The sequence below is a fragment of the Gymnoscopelus braueri genome (genome assembly GCF_963280865.1).
Source record: "Gymnoscopelus braueri genome assembly, chromosome: 20".
NCBI classification, from domain to species: Eukaryota; Metazoa; Chordata; class Actinopteri; order Myctophiformes; family Myctophidae; genus Gymnoscopelus; species Gymnoscopelus braueri.
The window spans coordinates 39,244,414-39,266,166 of NC_137622.1; the positions used below are offsets into that span (position 1 = coordinate 39,244,414).

The 21,753-nt window shown below is 42.0% G+C and overlaps 2 protein-coding genes across 2 annotated transcripts in view; one reads left to right on the forward strand and one right to left on the reverse strand.

Moving 5' to 3' along the window:
* The window catches only part of rnf103 (ring finger protein 103), a 41,287-nt gene continuing 19,534 nt past the window's right edge, over positions 1 to 21,753 (forward strand). Inside the window, exons 1-7 of the mRNA XM_080415308.1 lie at positions 1 to 141; positions 1,606 to 1,680; positions 2,152 to 2,404; positions 6,437 to 6,585; positions 8,970 to 9,085; positions 10,757 to 10,826; positions 12,895 to 13,247. Coding sequence (XP_080271434.1) covers positions 2,179 to 2,404; positions 6,437 to 6,585; positions 8,970 to 9,085; positions 10,757 to 10,826; positions 12,895 to 13,247 — 914 coding nt within the window. The 5' untranslated portion in view covers positions 1 to 141; positions 1,606 to 1,680; positions 2,152 to 2,178. The remainder of the gene's footprint in view (positions 142 to 1,605; positions 1,681 to 2,151; positions 2,405 to 6,436; positions 6,586 to 8,969; positions 9,086 to 10,756; positions 10,827 to 12,894; positions 13,248 to 21,753) is intronic.
* Positions 15,949 to 18,800, reverse strand: LOC308076300 (tuftelin-interacting protein 11-like). Its single transcript, XM_080416538.1, has one exon. The coding sequence runs from the start codon at positions 18,655 to 18,657 to the stop codon at positions 16,141 to 16,143; it is 2,517 nt and encodes an 838-aa protein (XP_080272664.1). The 5' UTR covers positions 18,658 to 18,800; the 3' UTR covers positions 15,949 to 16,140.

Consider the following 21,753-nt stretch of genomic DNA (forward strand, 5'->3'; position numbering starts at 1 on the left):
CCTCGGACTAAAAATGAAGGCTTAAAACTTTCAACATCGGAGCTTATAACTGTTTTCTGTTATAAGTTCACACAGTGTTCTGTCTGTCTGTCTGTCTGTCTGTCTGTCTGTCTGCTAGCAGTGGACAACTTGTTTATAAAGGTAACTATGATGATTCTCAACCTCTTTTTCATTTCAAGGAAGTTTAGGCTTGTTTTGTTCTCGACCACAACTTAAGGTTTACATGTCATTTAGAATAGATGGCGTGTCATTCATTCCTTAGTATTCGGTGCCATTGTGTCCCCCATGACATAATAATACAGCATATCTTGAGTAAAAAAAATAAGCCAAAACAATTTGATAAAGTGGTTAAAATGTGTTCTATCATAGAACACAATGATATGTACCACAGGGTGAATTAAATGTAAAATAACCACTTTATTTGAGTCGAGGTAAGCTAACATGCCATGTCCCCAATCATGTTTACCTAGTTTACCAGTTTACCTAGCATCATTTGCCAGTGTTTACCTAGTGTTTAACCTAGCATCAGTCTAAATAGCATACCAGATTACCTGGTATACTGTAGTTTCAATTTACAGATTTTTTTTTTTTTTTTTTTTTTTTACAGTTTGTTGATTATACTGATGCTAGATTCATTGTTTAGAATGTTTACCTGGTATCCTATATATAGTTAATATAGATGATTATTTTGACAGCATATTGTAAACTTTAGAGTTTTAAAAACAATATCCTGTTGTTCACCAGGTAAGCAATGAACCTAGCATCAGTCTAAACACACAATATGCGATCACAATTATAATCTGTACATTGAAAATCATTGAACCTATAGCATCAGTCTAAACTTTAGACTGATGCTATAGGTTCATTGTACACCTCCTGGTATCCTATTGTTTCAATGTACAGATTGTTATTTTTAGTAGTAGATAGTATATTGTTTAGACTAATGCTAGGTTCATGGTTTACCTGTGATCCTACTTTACTGAGGCTCTCAAAGTGGGGTCCGGGGGTCCTTTTGGGGGCGGTTCCCGCCGGGGGTCCCCAGCAAAAGCAGTTAATAGCATCACAATCATTTTAACCACTTTATCCATTTATACGTTGGCTATTCAAAAACAGCAGAACTACAAGCTGACTATGAATTCCCAAATTAATATATATTCATCGTTTTTGGATTTGAGCTAAAAAAGCATTATTTTACACATTGGCTATTCAAAAATAACAGATCTACAAGCTCATAGCGCGGCACTACGAGCTTGTAGATCTGCTATTTTTGAAAAATCGTGAAAATGTGTGCAAATCTTTGAATATATATTGTTTTAAAGCGAACATTTTTAACTCAAATCTTTGCCTCTAGGGGTCCCTGGAACAAAATATTTTGAGATGGGGTCGGCGACCAAATACATATCATTTTGGGGGTCCTTGATATGAAAAAGTTTGAGAACCACTGATATAGAAACATACGTTTTTCAGAATACTGTTGGGCTTTAGAAGATATTTTTAGAATCGGCTTCAGGTCTTAATGGGTTAAAGCAATTATTAGGTCTTTAGATGTCTTGTGATGTCTTATTTATTTAGTTTTTCAACAAAGCCTTCTTGTCCTTTTCTCAGTACAGACCAATGACACCTATCAACGACATCTGACGAAGACCAGAGGAATCCCAGTAATCATCGTCTTCTACGCCGGTAGGCCTGTCGCAATTATTATTATATAGATAATCGCAATTGTTTTGCATAATCGTTTCCATGTTGAAACATTTTTCATACACCTTCAAACCTTTTCGAAGAATAGTGGAAATAGCCGATCTACAAGCTCACAATGCGCCGCATTGTGAGCTTGTAGATCAGCAAATTTCCACTCTTTAAAAAAAAAAGAACGTATAAAGTAAATGATTAAATATGTCTAATTTTTTGGTATATTATGTAAGTAATTTGTCGTATCTGCCATGTGCAACTTTTGTTTACAAAGCCTAAAAGCCAAACAGAAATGTATGTTTTAGTCATAATTATGTTCCAGTGTTCAATGCGAAAAGTTTAATTAAGTAAAATGTCATGATCGTGACAACCCCAAACTAATTCATTATAAGCTATTAGAACAACAATTGTATATTTGTGGATTTGATGTGAATTGTGTTAAAAACAAAGTAACTTCGGCAGATCGGATCCGAACGGGACGAAGAGAAGATGTGGCTCAAGCTGTTCTTCCTGCTGCTGTACTTCCTGGTTCTGTTCGTGCTGGCCCGCTTCTTCGAGGCGGTGGTCTGGTACGAGACGGGCCTGTTCGCCACGCAGCTGGTGGACCCGGTGACCCTGAGCTTCAAGAAGCTGCGGACCATCCTGGAGTGCCGGGGTCTGGGCTACTCGGGCCTGGCGGAGAAGAGGGACGTCAGTGAGCTGGTGGAGAAATCAGGCAAGTTGCCCCCTTATCGCTGGCACTTAAAAATGAGCGTGTTTTCATTTTAAAACACTTCTAGGGTTCACTGTCATGTCTGCTCGAGCATTTGCGTGCCCCCCAAACAGTTTTTAAGTTGCTTGATTAATCAGAATCGTCCCCCTAACTATATAAACTAGGGATGGGACAGTTAAATGGTTAAACGGTTAACCGTTGAACTGCCCACACACACAGGACTGCAACTTTATTTATTGATATGATGTCCTAGACGGTTAACCGCCCACAGTCCAAAGGTTAAAGTTAAATGTTTTACCAATAAAGGTCCAAATGCCTCATCCCTAATATAAACCCATTGTAACTTCAAACTCCCATTTTAGCCGTGTTCCTCTCCTGGAAAACACCAATCCTTGTTCCTGGTGGCTGATATTTTCCTTCTGATACGTGAGGGGGCTGTGGCTTTTCAATAAGCTTTTTGCTGTCTCTCATTCTTTTCTCCCAATAGGTGTTAAAATTACGTGTTTAAAAAGTGAAATACCCCTCAAAATGTCTTATTTGTGAATGGGAGTTTAACATAATGAGTTAATTTGAGATTCCAGTTGACTCTCTCCAACCCAGAAAGACAGACACTTGTTGTATCACCACAGTGACAGTCAGACCTCATGCAGATGGCTCACATGCCATTCGTGCCAGTAACATTACAGGCTATAGTATCCTCTCTCTTATTGTTAAAGTGTTTTCCCCCCCAGACACTAAAGTCCTGTGTGTCTATGAGTATTTATAGATTATTAACGAGGTGTATTTTAGTCAAACTCTTAGTTTGGTTGCGCACATGTTTTTTTTGGGTTCACACAAATTCCACCTGGTCATTTGAATACAGAGTCATGTGTGTACATGTGTCTACGTGTGATATCGTATAGCAGCTGGTTTCTTTCTTTCGCGGTCGTCTTTCCTCTAAAATTCCCACGAGCTGTTTTGAGAAGGCATCCATCTACCTGAAAAGCAGGTTTTCCTGACAGTTTAGATAGATGATAGAGATTATTTTCTCCGGTCAGGCACGGCACTCAAAACAACCTTGTGTGCCAGGATATAGTGATTAAAATAAGGGAGAGATTTTCCATGTCATGCTAAGCAAGCAAGCACGTTGGAGTGGCTTATTGTTCTGTGTAACTTGTGAGGAACTTTTTCAGCTGAGACCCCACTCCCCGGTATCCAAACTTACCAAAAAATACATTATGAATTGATCGCCATAAGCACTATTTAATAGTGAAATAAATAGACAGTCTACAAGTTCTCAACGCGTTGTTTCAATAGGCGAACATTCTGCCAAAATAAAAAGCTGATCTACAAGCTCTCAAGGTAACGTGACACATAATGAGCTTGCAGTATCAGCTATTTTCACTATTTGACCTACAACAAAGCAAAGCCTTTAAATGTTTAAGTGGTTAACGCCAATTATCGGGGGTTATTGGAAATAATAGAAAGCATAGTGCACGCACAGCCCAAGTGCCCAGGACAAACGACAATACATAACATTTGAATAAAGTCCGCCGCACACTGGCGAAATAAGCTCCTTGTGTGATCGAAATGTTGATTCAAGCAATAAAGAGTGTAACAGTATATTGCCAGTGCGCTGACTTTATTTGCATTTTATGACTATGTAATAGGCACGCTATGACAACAGTGCTACGATAAACCGGATCTTGAGGCACAGTGTAAACAAAGCAACAATGCAGGGTTAGTAGGTCACACTGATATGGAAATGGCCCTGGGCTCAAATAACCTGCACTTCTCTTCACTTCTCTTTTTTTTCCTTCTCTTCGCTTCGCTTCCAATCCCACACTCTTCTAGCGCTGCAACTATAGATTATTCTTACTTTTTCAATTCATTTATTAATGAAGTGTTTTTTTTTGTATACTGTACATATTTAAAAAAAATATATATCAACGAATTGAATAGCCACTTGAGTGTCGTTTTATAAGTCGTTGCACAACAGTGTTAAGGAAAAATTGTGAAAATGGCAGATCTACAATTTGCGATGAGACGTGTTGTGAGCTGGTACATCTGCTATTTTCATTCTTCTTGTTTTTGTTACTTATTTGTTTGAGAAACGTTTCACCTCGCTCTCCTCTCTCTACACTCTTTTTATGCGTGTCAGGTTTTTCTAGAAACTCTGGCTTCCAGGCTGACCCCGTCGTCTCCATTCCTTTCTCGTGTAGGTTTCTGTCCTGTGTTTTGCGTTGTCATCGTCTTTCCTTTGGGGGAGAATGAATGCAGTCTGGGTTTTGCAGGCTGTGTTGTCACTGTTGTGTGAGTGTGACACTGTGTGTCTGTCTGTCTGTTCATTCATTGCATTGTTGTAGCGTTCCCTCGACACAGCACTCCTCCACTCCTGTACGCCAGTGGTTCAGCCTACTATCACCTCAGTAATATAGCACAGGTTAAAGGACTTGTGTCTCAGCAGGATCTAGAAAAACGTGTCCATGCATTGCATTCATATTCAGAAGCCTTGACTACTAACTGTAACGGTACAGGTCTCCCTTAAAAAAAAGATCTATCAGACGACTGCAGTTGATACAGAAGAACGCTGCTGCGCGAGTCTTGAATACCAAGAGAGTAGAGCACATCACGCCAGCTCTTAAATCCCTGTGTGTCAAAACATTTATTTACAAAAAATAACTACTGTTGGTCTATAAAGCTTTGAATGCTTTAGGGGCCAAAATACATTTCTGATCTTGTACGATATCATGAACCATCCAGACGCGTTTTGAGCTTGTCGATGTGCTACTTACGCTATTTTTAAATTTGAATCCTGAAAAGTATCAGTTTTGGACATGATGAGGTTTCCACCCGACAGAGACCATATTAATCCTATAGTAATTTACCAGCATGTGAAGTATCAAAGCTTTTGATACTACAGTACTGCAGCCCTCTGGCCCTACCTTGTGCTTCAGGGAAGTCCAAAGTCTACAGGCCCTACAAGCTAGATTGATTGAATACTTTTATCATTAGTCGGAAATGTAAACAGCACGAGGCACAGTCAGTCATTAAAGGACGACTTCACCCATTTTCAACCTATCTTTATATAATTGATCCTCACTAATGCTCATGATAAAATGGTAAAAAAAAAATCTACTCGGTCTGTGTTTCAGAGGAGGGCTGTGGACAGTTCAGAATCCCGTCTACCAGTGACATCATCGATGGGGAATCCAAGCTAATAGAAACTGCAGCCTTTCTATTCCTGGAAATTTACAATGTAATAAAATAAGCCATTGTTCTCGCGTTAATAAAAATCTAAATAAAAAAATGAGAAATCTTGTTGGAAAATAAATCCTGCTTAACGATGATGTCACTGGTAGACAGGTTTCTGGACTGTCCACGGTCCTCCTATGAGACACAGACGGAGTAGTTTTTTTTTTACCATTTTATCATGAGTATTAGTGAGGACCAATTATATGAAGATAACACAAACAAGTTTCCATTGTGGTCCTAGACAATGGAAACAAACTTTTTTCATGTCAAGGACCACCCAAAATGACATGTATTTGGCCGCGGACGGACCCCCCCCCATCTGAAAATATTTTGTTCCAGGGACCCCCCGGCAGCAAAGATTTGAGTCAAATGTTCCCTTTAAAATATATATATATATATATATATATATATATATATATATATATATATATATATATATTCATATGAATAGCCAAAGTATAAAATAAGGTTATAGCTCAAATCTAAAATGACACAGATGCGTTCCCGCTCTTAACCCATTTTTGGCGGGAACCCCTATTTGTAACTACCTTTCAGGAGGAACGGGAACCCCCTTTGGGGTTGTAGTTGCTAGTATGTACAGTATATAGCAACATACATTTGTTGTAATTCTTGAATAAATGTTTGAAGTTTTTCAGAAAACTCAGGTCAGGATTTAGAAGGCGTTTTTAGGTGTAAATGGGTTAATGGCATAAAGTCATACTGTGTTGGTGTTGTACACTAACAGGAGAGCTAATAAAGTGGTTTAAACTAAAGTCATATTGTGTTGGTGTTCACTAACAGGAGAGCTGATGCAGGGGGAGCTCTACTCGGCCATAAAGAGGGAGAAGGAGCAGACAGAAGCTGGGGACACCAGCAGCACCTCCTTCAGTGGAGAGATGCACTTCTACGAGCTGGTGGAGGACACCAAGGATGGAATCTGGCTGGTTCAGGTGAAATGACAATAATATAATAATAATCATGCAAAAATATGTAGATATCGGTGCTGCTGGGCAGAAACCTTGTATCTCCATAATTCTTTTTATGCAAATTACTCGATCTACAAGCTCGCAATGCGTCGTTACGACACGTCGTGATCTTGTAAATCGGTTACTGACGCCAATTTTGTGCGAATGTAGCTACTTTTGCGAGATACGTTTCTGCCCCGACAGCAACGATATCTCCTTGCTACACTGAAGGCGGTTTTCACAAAGGAACATCACTCCTACTCTAACTATTCTCATCTGTTTAGAAAGATGGAAGTGGTCACGTTGCATAACCACCATCACCCAATCCAATCCACTTTATTTATAGAGCACATTTAAAACAACAGTGTTGAACCAAAGTGCTGTACACTCAGTAATAAAATATACAAGAGCAAAGAGCACAATACACAATATACAGGACAACATATAGACACGATGCCTAGTGGAAACAGCAACTCTCAATCTGAAATTTCGAACGCCAACAAGCAAGTACAAGTGAGTTTTCAAACGTGATTTAAACACAGGCAGGGTTTGAGACGCGCTAACATGGGGTGGAAGCTCGTTCCACAGTTTGGGCGCTACGGCAGAAAATGATCCATCTCCCCGGGTCTTTAGCTTTGATGGGACCTTAAGAAGTGACTGGTCAGTAGACCTCAAGACCCTTGTAGAGTTATTGGGAGGCAGAAGCTCCGATATGTACAATGGTGCCAGCCCATTTAAAGACTTAAAAACAAACATTAAAGTCTTAAACTGAATCCTGCAACGAACAGGGAGCCAGTGTAGGGAGGCAAGGATCGGGGGGAGATGTGATCATACTTCCGTGCCTGTTAAGAGGCGAGCGGCCGGCCGCGTTTTGAACTAACTGTAGTCGTGACAAGCAGGCTTGGCTAACGGCAACATAAGAGTGCATTACAGTAGTCGAGTCGGGTTGAGATCATCTGACTCATCTTTAATATTGTTAATTATTCATTGATGGTTTAAAGTTATGGTCCCTAATCTCACCCTCTGTTTCCCTGTCGGTGACTGAGTATGATGGGCCTCTCTGTGTCACACACATCTCATCCTTTTCTCTCTTTGTTTGTTAACATTTGTTTCCATTGCATTGTTACACACCCTCTCTGACTCTCTCTGCATCTTTCTCTCTCTCTTTCCTCGCACTGTCTCTCTCTGTCTGTCCGTATCTCTCGCCCTCCATCCCTCTCTGTCTCTCTCCCTCTCTTAAAAAGAAGAAGAGTTGGTATAAAAATGCCATCATGTTTCAACCATGAAAGGTCTTCATCATCAGGGTCAGTTCTCGCCCCGATGAAGACCTTCTTTCATGGTCCTTTTCAACTCTACATCCTCCTCTCCTCCATCTTTTTTGTGTTCTCGGATCTCTTCTTTTTAAGGACGGCAGTAGTCTCAAAAGCTATGCTTTCCCTCTCGCTCTCTAGTTTGCTGTTTTCTTTTTTATTTGTATTTCTCTTCTGCAACTGTAATTGCATCTGTTATGTTTTGCGCTTCTTTTGTTTTATGCATCCTGATGTCATTGCCAGTGGTGGAAAGTAAATAAGTGCATTTACTTAAGTACTGTACAATTGTGAGATATTTGTACTTTACTTGAGTATTTCCAATGTCCAATACTTTTACTTCTGCTCCACTACATCTCAGAGGCAAATATTGTACTTTTACTCCACTACAATTATTTAACATTTTTAGTTACTAGTTACTTTGCAGATATAAATTATTACATTATAAAACATAAATTAACCACTTTAGCCCTATTTTATACCTAGGCTATTTGAAAATAGCCGATCTACAAGCTCACAACGCGACGCGTTGTGAGCTTGTAGATCGGCTATTTTCAAACATTTTAGTACTTTTACTTTTGGCACTTTAACTCTCTCAGTGCCACACAACGAGATATCCCGAGTTTTTTCTGAATGCCCTCAGTGCCAAGATATCATTATATGAAGATTTGCAGCTCCATCCACTCCTTGTTTAACTTATAACTGAAAAAGGCTGCATCTCTTTTTTTTGCTGGCACAGTATGAACATATTTTTTTTATTTCATTGGCACTGAGAGAGTTAAGTACATTTTGAAACCAATACTTTTGTACTTTTACTCAAGTAAATTTATAATTCTGGACTTTTACTAATTCTGGACTCTTATATTGCAGTATTGATACTTTTACTTAAGTAAAATATCTGGGTACTTTTTCCGCCACTGTATAATTGTATTGTTTCCTTTGCTTGCTGCTCTGTTTTACACAGAACAGCGAACAAAGGAAACACATTGATTTGCCCTGTTGTTGAAACCTGCTAGCTATAAAAAAAATAAGACTTGCCGTGCCTTGCCTTGCCTTGCCCAGGTGATTGCCCAGGATCGAGGGCCGTTGCTCAGCAAGTCAAACTGGGGGAAGATGGTGCAGAAAGTCTCTCAGTTTGGGATCCGGACGGGAACCTTCAACTGTTCCCACGACTACAGGTGAGAGAGAGAGAGAGAGAGAGAGAGAGACCTTCAGGCCAACCATCCTGTTACTGAACTGTCACATGGTGTAGGCCGGGCAGTGGTTCGGCACCCCAGAGCGGTCCCCCAAATAATTTTGGGGGGCGGGGGGTCCCCAGATGATGTGCTTAACCCATTAAATCCGCATCTGTGTAACCACTTAAACCATTATTTTATACTTTGGCTATATATATATATATATTCACAGATTTGTACACATTTTCACGATTTTTCAAAAATAGCAGATCTACAAGCTCATAGCTCACGGAAAATCACGGCACCCCGTCTTTAAAAGATTGCTATAAAAATGTAAAGTGAAAATAGCCGATCTACAAGCAAGCTTGTAGATCGGCTATTTTTGGAGAAAGAAAAGTTTAAAAACTATTAAATGCATCTTTTGGCCATAGTACATTATTCATTTTGATTATTGGTACCGGACCGGTCATCTTCTTTGTGTATATCAGTAATAGGCGTTTGTATATTTATAAGTAATGTGTCATATCTGCCCTGTGCACGTGTTTTCTTTACACGGCAAACAAGGCAAACAGAAATGTCATATGTTTAGTTATATTTTCCAATGCTCAATGCCAAAAACACAGCCCTATAGTGAACAATAGATGTGGGACATGGTGTGCAGTCACATACTCGTGCACACAGCGTGCTAGTTAATGTTTCCCTCTGGGACAGATGACTGGTGTCATTTTACTGTAAAGAATGTGATACACCTGCATGTGCCTGAGTGGCTTAATGTGCCTGTCATATCGCCTTCAGTTCCTGCTGTTGTGACAATGGCTGAAGTCTTATCCAAAAGTGAAATTGCATTGAGACTAGGGCTGTCACGATTGCTACATTTTAGAATCGGCCTCAGGTCTAAATGAGTTGAAGGAAAAATATACCATGACATTTTCTTAACATTATTATTATTACATTATTTTATTAATGTTACATCATAAATTTGCCATTCATGTGGTGGCCCACTTCCCACATGTTGTGAATCACTGATAGTGTGTGAGATAAATGAGGTTCAGACCAGGTAAAGCATGGATTTCTTGGCCCTACAGTGAAGTCTAAAGTCCTGTTCTACACACAGCTGACTGGCTTGCACTCTTGTGTGTGTCATCCAGGCCTCTAAATGACAGTGGATGCACAATATATCGGCCATTAATTGACCTTTTTTGACGGTATTGGCAGTTCTGTATTGGCTTAATAATTCTGCCTTCAGTGGACCCCCCCCACACACACACACACACAGTCATTAGCAGAAAAACTACAGCTTATTTTTCATGACTTTGAAAACAATTTTCATATACTGTTTTTTTTTTTTTTTTTTTTTTTATCATTCTAATTCGACTGGGTGGTTTATAACATATTATTCTGTGGTCTGACAAAAATGTTATACATAATACTGCTTGTATTGTTTGGCCTACTCATACTGAAATAGGGTACTTCCTGTTTACATGGTCTTTAAAGTGCCTGAGTTTTTTGTGTTGGTTCTATCAGGTTCTAAGTGTTGTGTGTTGGTTCTATCAGGTTCTAAGTGTTGTGTGCTGGTTCTATCAGGTTCTAAGTGTTGTGTGTTGGTTCTATCAGGTTCTAAGTGTTGTGTGTTGGTTCTATCAGGTTCTAAGTGTTGTGTGTTGGTTCCTTCAGGTCGTGTGCTAAGCGCGGCTGGCAGCGCTCCACCCTCATCATGTCCGTTCCTCAGACATCAGCCTCCAAGGTAGGAATGTTGACAATTAATCTACTATCTAGTATCTATTAAAGGTAGGGTAAGTGATTTACTTTGGTTAAAATAAGTGTTAAATAGCTCTATATTCTGATAGTACTCATTGCTATAGAGTGTTTGTTCAGTAAAAGGAGTCTCCATGTTACTATATTGTGTTTACTAAAGAGCTGGAGAGACCCCTGTGACCGAACAAACGCTCTGTAGCAATGATTACTATCAGAATATAGTACTTTAACCTTTTTAACAAAACAAAACAAAAAGACCAAAACATTTCACTTACCCTACCTTTAATTGCTGATATGAATTTACTTGATAAAATTAAATGATTAAACAATTATTTGTGCAGTGTTTTTGTATCAATATGGAGCGGGGTTTCTGTGTAATGTAATTGATTTTAAAAGAATTTCCTTCATATTTTATTTCATTTTCTGTTCCTCATGCAGTAGATGAGATCAATGACAAAAGATACTCGCACACTGCCACGTTCAAGAGAGGTTATTTAGTGTGAAGCAACGTTTCGTTTTGTGTGGACCTTCCTCAGGCATTATTTTGCTTTTAAACTCATCTGGGTGTGCGGAAGTTCTTTTTCACTGCTGTTCCTCATACGAAAATGCCACTGCCTGCATCTCAAATGGTATAATAAATATTTGATTAAGGAACAAAACATGCATTTTGTACTCTATATATGCTAGGCAATATTTAGATTTTTATGTTATAGATGGACCTGTATTGGGGTTCTACGAATACATGGAGCTGCCCATGTCAGTCATGCCCAAATATGGGTCCATGACGTCAGTCCTGGACGTGACGGCCATCTCCACACATGGAGTCTCTGGGAAGGGTTCGCTGATGTCAGACCCCGTATCTATGGCACGTCTTGGGTCTCTATGACGACTTCGTAGGTCGATCGTCTCCATTTATGGGGATCTCCATATATAGGCCAGTTCTGGCAAAGTATGCCCTGAACGTTCACAACAAGGGGTATAGACTAAACAGGCTGTAGCTTCTGCCAGCATTTTTAAGCATTCTGACTAATCTTTCAAGAACCACAGAATATTTATCTCCAGTATGATCGATCCCCTGATGGTTGCTAATCGCGGAGGGTTTCACTGTGCTTCTGTGAAAGAAAAATAGCATGTTTTGCCAAAAATACACACAGGAGCTGAGATACAGAATATTTCCCAAATACTTTAACCAGGAAGTGAATGGAGCAGTAAATCTTTGGATCGCGTCATCTCCTGGTTCCTGGAAGAAAAAAAAAACATTTATAATTTTTTTTTTTTTTTAATGACGGAGATCTCCGTCAATGGCAGTGAATGTGTTAACACATTGAGTGCCAGGGTCTTTTTAAAACAGGGTACAGTCGGTGCCTGGATTTTTAACCATTTTTTAACCTTTTTCAAGTAGTCACAAAATATTTTCAGTGATCACCGTCCTCAAGGTGACCCCCTCATTACACACAGAGAGGTCTCGTACAATCGGGGGAAAAAAATTAAAAACATTAGGTAATCCGTTCCATAGTTGCAGCCAGTTGAAAATAGTCGAAAATAGTCAAAAATACATATTTTAGAAAAAAAAGAGCCGAGATACAGGCTTTTGAAGTCATAAGTTAACCAGGAAGTGGATTGGAGTCTTAAGGTCCTTACACACCGGGGCGATTTTTTCGTGCGAATAATAAGCTTTTTTTTAAAACCTTATAAAGTCAATGCAAGCGTACATGGCGCGAAAAAGCGGAAAAGCGAAGCGAAAAAGCGTCTTTTAATTATTCGGAACGAGTCCGAATTTTGCGTATATTCGCCACATTCGCCGGTGTGTAAGGACCTTAAATCTTCGAAAAATGATATCTCCTGGTGCTGGGAAGATAAAAAAAAATAAATAATAATAATATTTTTTTTTAAAATTTTTCCCCCAAAAACGGTCATAACCGTTTTTGGCACACAACGCATGGCTTCTTTGGCACTCAATGTGTTAACAAGGAATCGGTGATCGGTCGTTGTGGTGGGCCAAGCCAACTATCGATTGATTGATTTAATGGCAAATATGATGCATTCCTGCTCCCAAGGGCAAAGTCATGCTGAAGGAGTACGACGGGCGGCGCGTCGAGACGGAGCACGTCTTCCGCTGGATGACCTCGCACGTGTCCCAGCGCATCAAGACGCTGCGGCGGGCCGACCAGCTGGCGGAGGAGTGGCGCGCGGACCCGGCCCACCCGGTCAAGATGTTCCTGTTCGCCCGGCTCCCGCAGCCGCCCGCCTTCTTCTCCTCGCTGTCCGTCAAGTTCACCGGCCGCATCGAGTTCATCTTCGTGGACGTGCGCCGCTGGGACAACCGCAGCGGGCTGGCGGAGATCGGCGTGACGCGGGACCCCGCCTACGTCCTCAAGATGCCCGAAGGGATCTACCGATACGGCAACAGGTATAGTGGTGGAAAAAGTACTCAAATTCTGTACTTAAGTAAAAGTACCAATACTGCAATATAAAAATACTCTGTTACAAGTAAAAGTCCAGAATTCAAAATGTACTTGAATAAAAGTACAAAAGTATTGGCATCAAAATGTACTTAAAGTACCAAAAGTAAAAGTACTAAATATTTGAAAATAGCAGATCTACAAGCTCACAACGCGTCGCGATGCGACGCGTTGTGAGCTTGTCGATCGGCTATTTTCAAATAGCCTATGTATAAAATAGGGCTAAAGTGGTTAATGTATGTTTCATAATATCATCATTTATATCTGAAAAGTAACTAGTAACTAAAGTTTTCAAATAATTGTAGTGGAGTAAAAGTACAATATTTGCCTCTGAGATGTAGTGGAGTAGAAGTAAAAGTATTGGAAATTGGAAATACTCAAGTAAAGTACAAATACCTCAAAATTGTACTTAATTACAGTACTTGAGTAAATGTACTTAGTTACTTTACACCACTGTATAGGAGAGAGAGAGGGGTGCAAGTGTTGATTTTGACAGCAAATTTTGATTTAGTTTTAGGGATTAGTCTTTGGATTGAAATTCTGTTTAGTTTCAGTCATATTTTAGTCATCTGAAATGTTTCATAAAAATAGATATAAGATTTTTGTCGACTAAATCTACAGTTGATTTAGTCGACTGAAATGTATGTTGGCGGTGCCTTGATGGCGTCCTAATGGCTGATTTTACACTTGGTTCCATGCTGAAAATAGCCGATCTACAAGCTCACAACGCGTCGCATCGCAACGCGTTGTGAGCTTGTAGATCTGCTATTTTCAGAGCACAACACCCGAGCGCAACCGAACATAAAACAACGTGTCTTTTAGTTCTACTGGATCTCTTCTCCACTAGTCACTCCCTAACATTTTAGTCAAGTTTTTATCTGTTGACGAAATTGTCAATATGTTTAGTCTTAGTTTTAGTCATCATAGCTTAGTTTTTATTTAGTTTTCGTCAGTGAAAAAAGGTAGTCGACGAACATTTTTCGTCATAGTTTTAGTCGACGAAATCAACACTGGGTGCATCAGTTAATCGAACGAATGGATTTTAATTGATGCATGCATTGTTGTGTGCGTCGTATTGGTGCATGCTGAGGTGTTTCTAATTCAGTTGAAAGTTTTGAGTTCACGTTTACAGGAATGAACCATCAAGTCGTGATACACACATGTCGATATATCATATATTTAGTTTAGCTAACCAGTGGTGTCTGTAGAAATACAGAGATATAGATATAGAGACACAAAAGAGTTACTTAGAGCAGGGGTCTTCAACCTTTTCAGGCCAAGGACCCCCTAACTGAGACAGAGAGATGAAGCAGGGACCCCCACTATATATTACATAAAATTGTGTTGCAGATTAAAGCTTTTCATAGATGTTGGATTCATATTAATGTGTATTTTCAGACATTTAACGACTTAAACCATCAATACTTAGTGAACTTTCACTCTGTACTTGGTCTGCTCTTTTTTCCCTCTTTGCCGAAAATAGCAGATCTACAAGCTCCGAGGCGTTGTGAGCTTGTAGATCGGCTATTTTCGGCTAAAGTTGTCCTTAGAATAGGGATGCTAGGGTTCAAGTGGTTACGTTGTGAGCTTGTAGATCGGCTATTTTCGGCTAAAGTTGTCCTTTGAATAGGGATGCTAGGGTTCAAGTGGTTAATGTAAAAAACAATGATCCTATCACACAGAGATTTGGCGGACCCCCTGTAGCAACTCTGAGGACCCCCTAGGGGTCCCGGACCCCCTGTTGAAGACCCCTGACTTAGAGGCATTCGGAAAATGAGCAAAGACCACAGCCTCTGGATCAAACAAACTGCCATTTAATATGGGCTTCTCATCAGCTCAGTGGCCTTAGTGGTTAGAGCAGGGTTCCCCAATAGGCGGCCCGCGGGCCATTTGCGGCCCACGAGGGGCAACTGTCCGGCCCGCACCAACCCCTGTCACTTGGATAGTGAAAGTTGCAGGCATGGTGTGTGCGATATGAAATGTGAGCTTACCATAATCACAGTCATCCTTAATCATATTCCATCATATTCAAGGGCTTTTGGAGAGGGCTTTTAGAGCACTGCCGAAGTGTGTGTGTGTGTGTGTGTGTGTGTGTGGGTGTGGGTGTGTGTGTGTGTGTCCGTCCAGCTGATGCTCGTTGACGCTCGTTAATTTCATACTGGAAGACAATTGAGGTTTGACTTTTGACTGCTGAAACTTTATCTCAGTAAATGACATGGAACTCCATATTTGGGCATGGCTGACATAGTGACAACATGAGTGTAGAAGCCATTTCACTGTATCATTATTGTAGTTGTTATTTTAGCATGTTTAGTTTTATTAGTTGATTGATTAATTGGTATAGATTTGTGGGCACCAAGGGCACGCCTCTAGGGCATATCAGGAGACAAGTGATTGTGAGACAGGATGCACCTGAGGGACAAATGGTTTTTACCAGCACACACAGCAGCACACAGAACAATGCCATGACCAGAAATGTTTGTATCATGTTTTGGAGTAAAAGCAACACAAAAACTACAACTCAAACCTGTGGAAAATGTGTTATTTCGCCTGCGTAGAGCCACCACATAGGTGCATCAGTGGGTTTTGATGAGCAATTGGGAGCCAACAAAATAGCCATTACACAAGTAACATTTTTTTTTTTTTTTTTCATACAAAACGGTTTTATTTATGGTTCCAGTGACATTTTATACACTTACAAAGATGCACATGGCAAAAAAAAGTGTGCCTCTTTCATTTAAGCGGCCCACTAATAACCTCTACAACTGTCACAACTCTGTTAGAGCCATAACATTTTATGTGGACAAATAAAAAATGAACAGCCCTTTTCTGACACCACCCTCATGTGGCCATATCGATCAGACTCTGTAATGATGTGGGTACCCATGTCCTTTCTCCTTGTACAAATACCACCCCTCTGTCAATGTAGATGACAATACGCCCAAATGTGTACAACTGTTTGCCCTCGTGGCGTTTGGCCACCAGGGGCATGAAGACAATGTTGTTCTCCTCTGCCTTGGTCTGGATCAGGTCTTTGACGTTTGTCGGCAATCTTGCACCCTGGCCCCTCTGAGCCACGCTCTCTGCATCCCTACGCTCCTGCAAGGCTTCGTACTGGAAGTCCTTACGTCTCTCTGTTTGCGTGAGGTACGCAATGTTCTCCCTCGCGCCAGGCTGCATGTATCCAGCCATGCCTGAGGACACTGCTCGGTTCATAATGTCCAGTGCTTCATTGAATTTGTCTTTGATGAGTGGTTGAGCCAACAGCATATCGCTGAACATGTTCTTCCAACCCAGGTACCACTTTGTGATTTCCTCATAATTAGGACTGTTATTCAGCCATGAACAAAGAACCTGCAGCCACTTGGGAAAGAAGTTTTTGTCCAATAAGGACACAAGGCTGGATGGGGAAAGCATGCCTTCCCAGTCCATTACCCAGTGGAAGGGCTCCATCTGCTGCTGGTGAGGATTAATAACCAGCTCCACAAGACACAGAGCTAGTTTAGGGATGATGTTTTTAACCATGAAGGCCTCCCATGCTCCTGGGGAGAATACGTCTTTCCACGGCTGCAGTATAAGGCGAGCTGAGGTGTCACTGGGATGCCACCGCTGTAGAGCATTGGCTAGCTTGCTGCGGATGGGAGGGTACAAAGGCTCAAGACGTGATTGCAGTAGTGGCAGCCATGGGTGAAGCCAGGAATGGATGGGCACCGTGTCAGTTAAAGGGTTCCAGGTATCCACCTCTCGCTGCAGGCGGGTTAAGATGAGTTGTTCCAACAGGTGATCCAGTATCCAAAGGGGGAGGATTGGAGCCCATACTTCCACACAGTCCACCATGGGTCCAACCACACGAGGCTGCCAGCCTGACACGCAGGACCGCATCACTGGGACCAACACCTCCCACAGAAGTCTGTGGTAGGGGTCCATGCTTGCTTCCGGGGTACTAGAGTGCAACTGTCTCGATTCAAGGATTGCCCTCCACTGTCCAACCTCTTCCAGACCATATGAGCTGTCCTTCAATGGGTCCCAAGTACATAGCTTCTCTTTAAGTAAAGGATGAACCACAGCCACAGCCAGATCACCCATTCCCCTAGTCTTGTATTCTTCATAGTATTCTGTCTGCAAGGTCTCAAAGATCCGAGCACATTCCTGCAGGCTGGTCCCCACCCCTGGTGCCAAGTCTCCAGACTGGAAGCGCTCCACCAGTTCCAGCACAGCCTCCATCCTCTGAATGGCATCTTGCTCTGCTGTCAACCTAGTCTGCAGGGCGGCGGATTCATGGCTCAGAGACACAACAACATCTCTCTCATGCTGCAGTCGTCTGGCAGACTGTAATATGTCCTGTTCTGTAAGGTCTATCAGTAACTGCAGGTTGTGTTCTAGCTCAGGGAGAGCAAAGGAAGATGGCTTTTGGTCCCGTGTGCTGGGTGGACCTTCATCTGGAACACTGTGCTTGTTGCTCATCTGACTGTAACTGTAATATACCTTCTGTTCTCTCCCAGTCATATCGATCACCTTAACCTGTGCCAGCTCTCCAGCAGGTGTTTGCGTGCTCCGTCCAGCCAGCTTTCCTTTAGCCTTCAACTCCTCTACGGTCCTGTAGGAATACTTGGGCTTCTTCTTTCCTCCTGCACCTGCAGGATCCCTCCTCCACTGGCCGAGCTCCTTCTGGAATTCCTTTTCCTCCTCTTCCTCCGAGTCAACAACGGGAAAGTCCTGGAGGCTCTGCTGGGTTCGCTCGTTGCCGTAGGCGCCGACTGCTCCCTTGCCCTTGCGAACCTTTGCCTCGATGGGGGTTAGAATACCTTGAGCATTCTTGCCCAGGCCTTTGCCTGGTTGGTAGCCCATCTTCTGTAGAAGTTTCTGTCCAATCCCTCTCGTGTGCTTCTCCCAGCCACCCACGTCTCCACCTGTCCGTATCCCAGCTACAAACTTCTTGGACTGGTTCTTGGACTGGTGCACACGGAAGTTACCCCCCGTCTGGAGTTTACTGGCCGCAGCCCCACGAGAAGGTGCTGGTGCTGGTGCAGGAGGCTCATCATCCTCATCCGAGTTATCAGAGCCTGCTTCAGCTTTCTGCTGCTGTTTCTCCTCAGCTGCAGTCTTACGGATACCTCCACTCACAAAGCTCACTGGAGCAGTATAGTCCTTAGACCTCTTGCCTCCAAAGCTGGGCCTCTCATCATCCGAATCCCTGTCAGCCCAGATGCCATAGGTGGCCTGGTCCTTGGTCTGTCTGAATCTCTGACGCTCTGGGTTGAATTCATTAGCAAGGTCCCAATCTGTCACCTCAAAGCTCTCCACCTCCACCCCATCTTCCTCTTCTGCCCTCCGTCCATACAGGTGGGACATGGACATGTCTGGATTTGCTGATCTAACTTGTTATTCCCTTAATCCAGGATACCAAATGCTTTTGTTTACAATAATAATCTATCAAGGGGCTACGGGCATGGAATCTAAAACATGGGATTGAAAATAATACGCTAACACAAGTACATCTACTTCCGCTATACTACCGGAAGTGGAAACCGTGTGTCACTCTCTATTCAGTCCCACGTGTTTTGGACTCACTGCGAAACAGCACAGCCTATGATCAATGAGCTTTGAGTCAGTAAATGACATGGAACTCCATATTTGGGCATGGCTGACATCATAGTGACAACATGAGCTTTGAGTCAGTAAATGACATGGAACTCCATATTTGGGCATGGCTGACATCATAGTGACAACATGAGCTTTGAGTCAGTAAATGACAAGGAACTCCATATTTGGGCATGGCTGACATCATAGTGACAACATGAGCTTTGAGTCAGTAAATGACATGGAACTCCATATTTGGGCATGGCTGACATCATAGTGACAACATGAGCTTTGAGTCAGCTCAGCTTAAAACCAGACTGCACAGTGTGAAGGACGCACATGGAGAGAGACATCGAGGAGGACTTCCAACACCAACAAGAGGAACTATTAGCAGAGATCCTAGATCCATACACTTGACATTCAGCTGGTAATTGCCCTGTAATCAATCCTGGATCGTAAGGTCACAGATCATTAATTACATTCTTGGACCATTACAGCCCATGCATACAGCAACTTTGACGATGAACCCAATGTTCCCGACAACGAGCCAGCAGCAGGGAAACTCAGAAGAAGAAAGACCTTACAGTAGTCCACAGTCTACCAAGACTTTAACACAATCGGAAGTAAAGAGACGTCGTCTGACTGACACAGGAAAGAAAACTCACATCTGTCAACAATGTGACAAGAGTTTCAGTCAGTTAGGTCACCTGAAGACACACCAGCGTGTCCACACTGGAGAAAAACCTTTCCACTGTAAACAGTGTGACAAGAGTTTCAGTGAGTCAGGTAGCCTACGGAGACACCAGCGTATTCACACTGGGGAAAAACCTTTCTATTGTAAACAGTGTGACAAGAGTTTTGCTCAGTTAGGTGACCTGAAGACACACCAGCGTGTCCACACTGGAGAAAAGCCTTTCTATTGTAAACAATGTGACAAGTGTTTTGGTCAGTTAGGTAGCCTACAGAGACACCAGCGTATTCACACTGGGGAAAAACCTTTCTATTGTAAAGAGTGTGACAAGAGTTTTGGTCAGTTATGTCACCTGAAGACACACCAGCGTGTCCACACTGGAGAAAAACCTTTCTATTGTAAACAGTGTGATAAGAGTTTCAGTGAGTTAGGTAGCCTACGGAAACACCAGCGTGTCCACACTGGAGAAAAACCTTTCCACTGTAAACAGTGTGACAAGAGTTTTAGTGAGTCAGGTAGCCTACGGAGACACCAGCGTATTCACACTGGGGAAAAACCTTTCTATTGTAAACAGTGTGACAAGAGTTTTGCTCAGTTAGGTGACCTGAAGACACACCAGCGTGTCCACACTGGAGAAAAACCTTTCTATTGTAAACAATGTGACAAGTGTTTTGGTCAATTAGGTCACCTGAAGACACACCAGCGTGTCCACACTGGAGAAAAACCTTTCCACTGTAAACAGTGTGACAAGAGTTTCAGTGACTCAGGTAGCCTACGGAGACACCAGCGTATTCACACTGGGGAAAAACCTTTCTATTGTAAACAGTGTGACAAGAGTTTTGCTCAGTTAGGTGACCTGAAGACACACCAGCGTGTCCACACTGGAGAAAAACCTTTCTTTTGTAAACAATGTGACAAGTGTTTTGGTCAGTTAGGTAGCCTACAGAGACACCAGCGTATTCACACTGGGGAAAAACCTTTCTATTGTAAAGAGTGTGACAAGAGTTTTGGTCAGTTATGTCACCTGAAGACACACCAGCGTGTCCACACTAGAGAAAAATCTGAAATCTGAAAATCTGAAATGTTTCATAAAAATAAATATAAGATTTTTGTCGACTAAATCTACAGTTGATTTAGTTGACTGAAATGTATGTTGGCGGTGCCTTGATGGCGTCCTAATGGCTGATTTTACACTTGGTTCCATGCTGAAAATAGCCGATCTACAAGCTCACAACGTGCAAATTCAGATATCCCATAGCTCATACAGGCAAGGTTAGTTAAAAACACATCACAAAAAAGGGGGGGCACAGGTTAAAACTGAGAGAAGACAAATATAAAAGATATATTATGAAATAAGCATAAAAAAGCATTTAAAAGGTGTCACTGGGAATAAAAATCATCCTTTGTCATTGTCATTGCACATAGACCCATAAATAACTAAAAACTAAGACCATTAGTCCATTAGTCCAGTTCATAGGCCTAGCGGCTGGTCATGGAGTTGAAGAGCCTGATTGCTGTTGGAACAAAAGTGTTCTTAAAACGATCGTTCTTGCAGGGCAATGAACGGAACAGGTCCTTACGACCGCTTTTTTGACCTGCCAGGATGTTGTGGAGAGGATGACCCACATCGTCCATTATGGCCCTGCTCTTCTTGTGTATACATCTCTCCACAACAGCCTCCAGTGAGTCCGGCCTCTCTCCCAGTACTGAGCCCGCCTTCTTCACCAGTTTGTTCAGCCGCTTAGCATCCTTGTCCATCACACTGCCTCCCCAGCAGACTGCAGCATAGAACAGGACACTTGCCACTGCTGACTGGTAGAACATATGCAGCATTCTGCTGCACACGTCAAAAGACCTAAGCCTCCTCAAGAAAAAGCAACATCGGTCTTCAGAGCCCAGTCCAGGTTCTCATCCAGGTGAACTCCCAGATACTTTTAGGACTGTACCTGCTCAATAGCTGTCCCTTGGACGTTGACAGGCTGAAGAAGAGCGGGCTTGTTCCTCCGGTAATCCACCACCATCTCCTTAGTCTTGGTGGTATTTAGTAGGAGGCAGTTCCTTTCACTCCATTCCCCGAAGGCCTTTGTCAGGTCCCTGTATTCCTCCTCCTGCCCATCCTTGACACACGCCACAATGGCTGTATCATCAGAATATTTCGGAATGAAACATGACTCAGAGTTGTA

Bases quoted from the DNA above. Each gene is read 5' to 3' on its own strand.
- LOC308076300 (XM_080416538.1), bottom strand. From the start codon at position 18,657: ATGTCCATGTCCCACCTGTATGGACGGAGGGCAGAAGAGGAAGATGGG.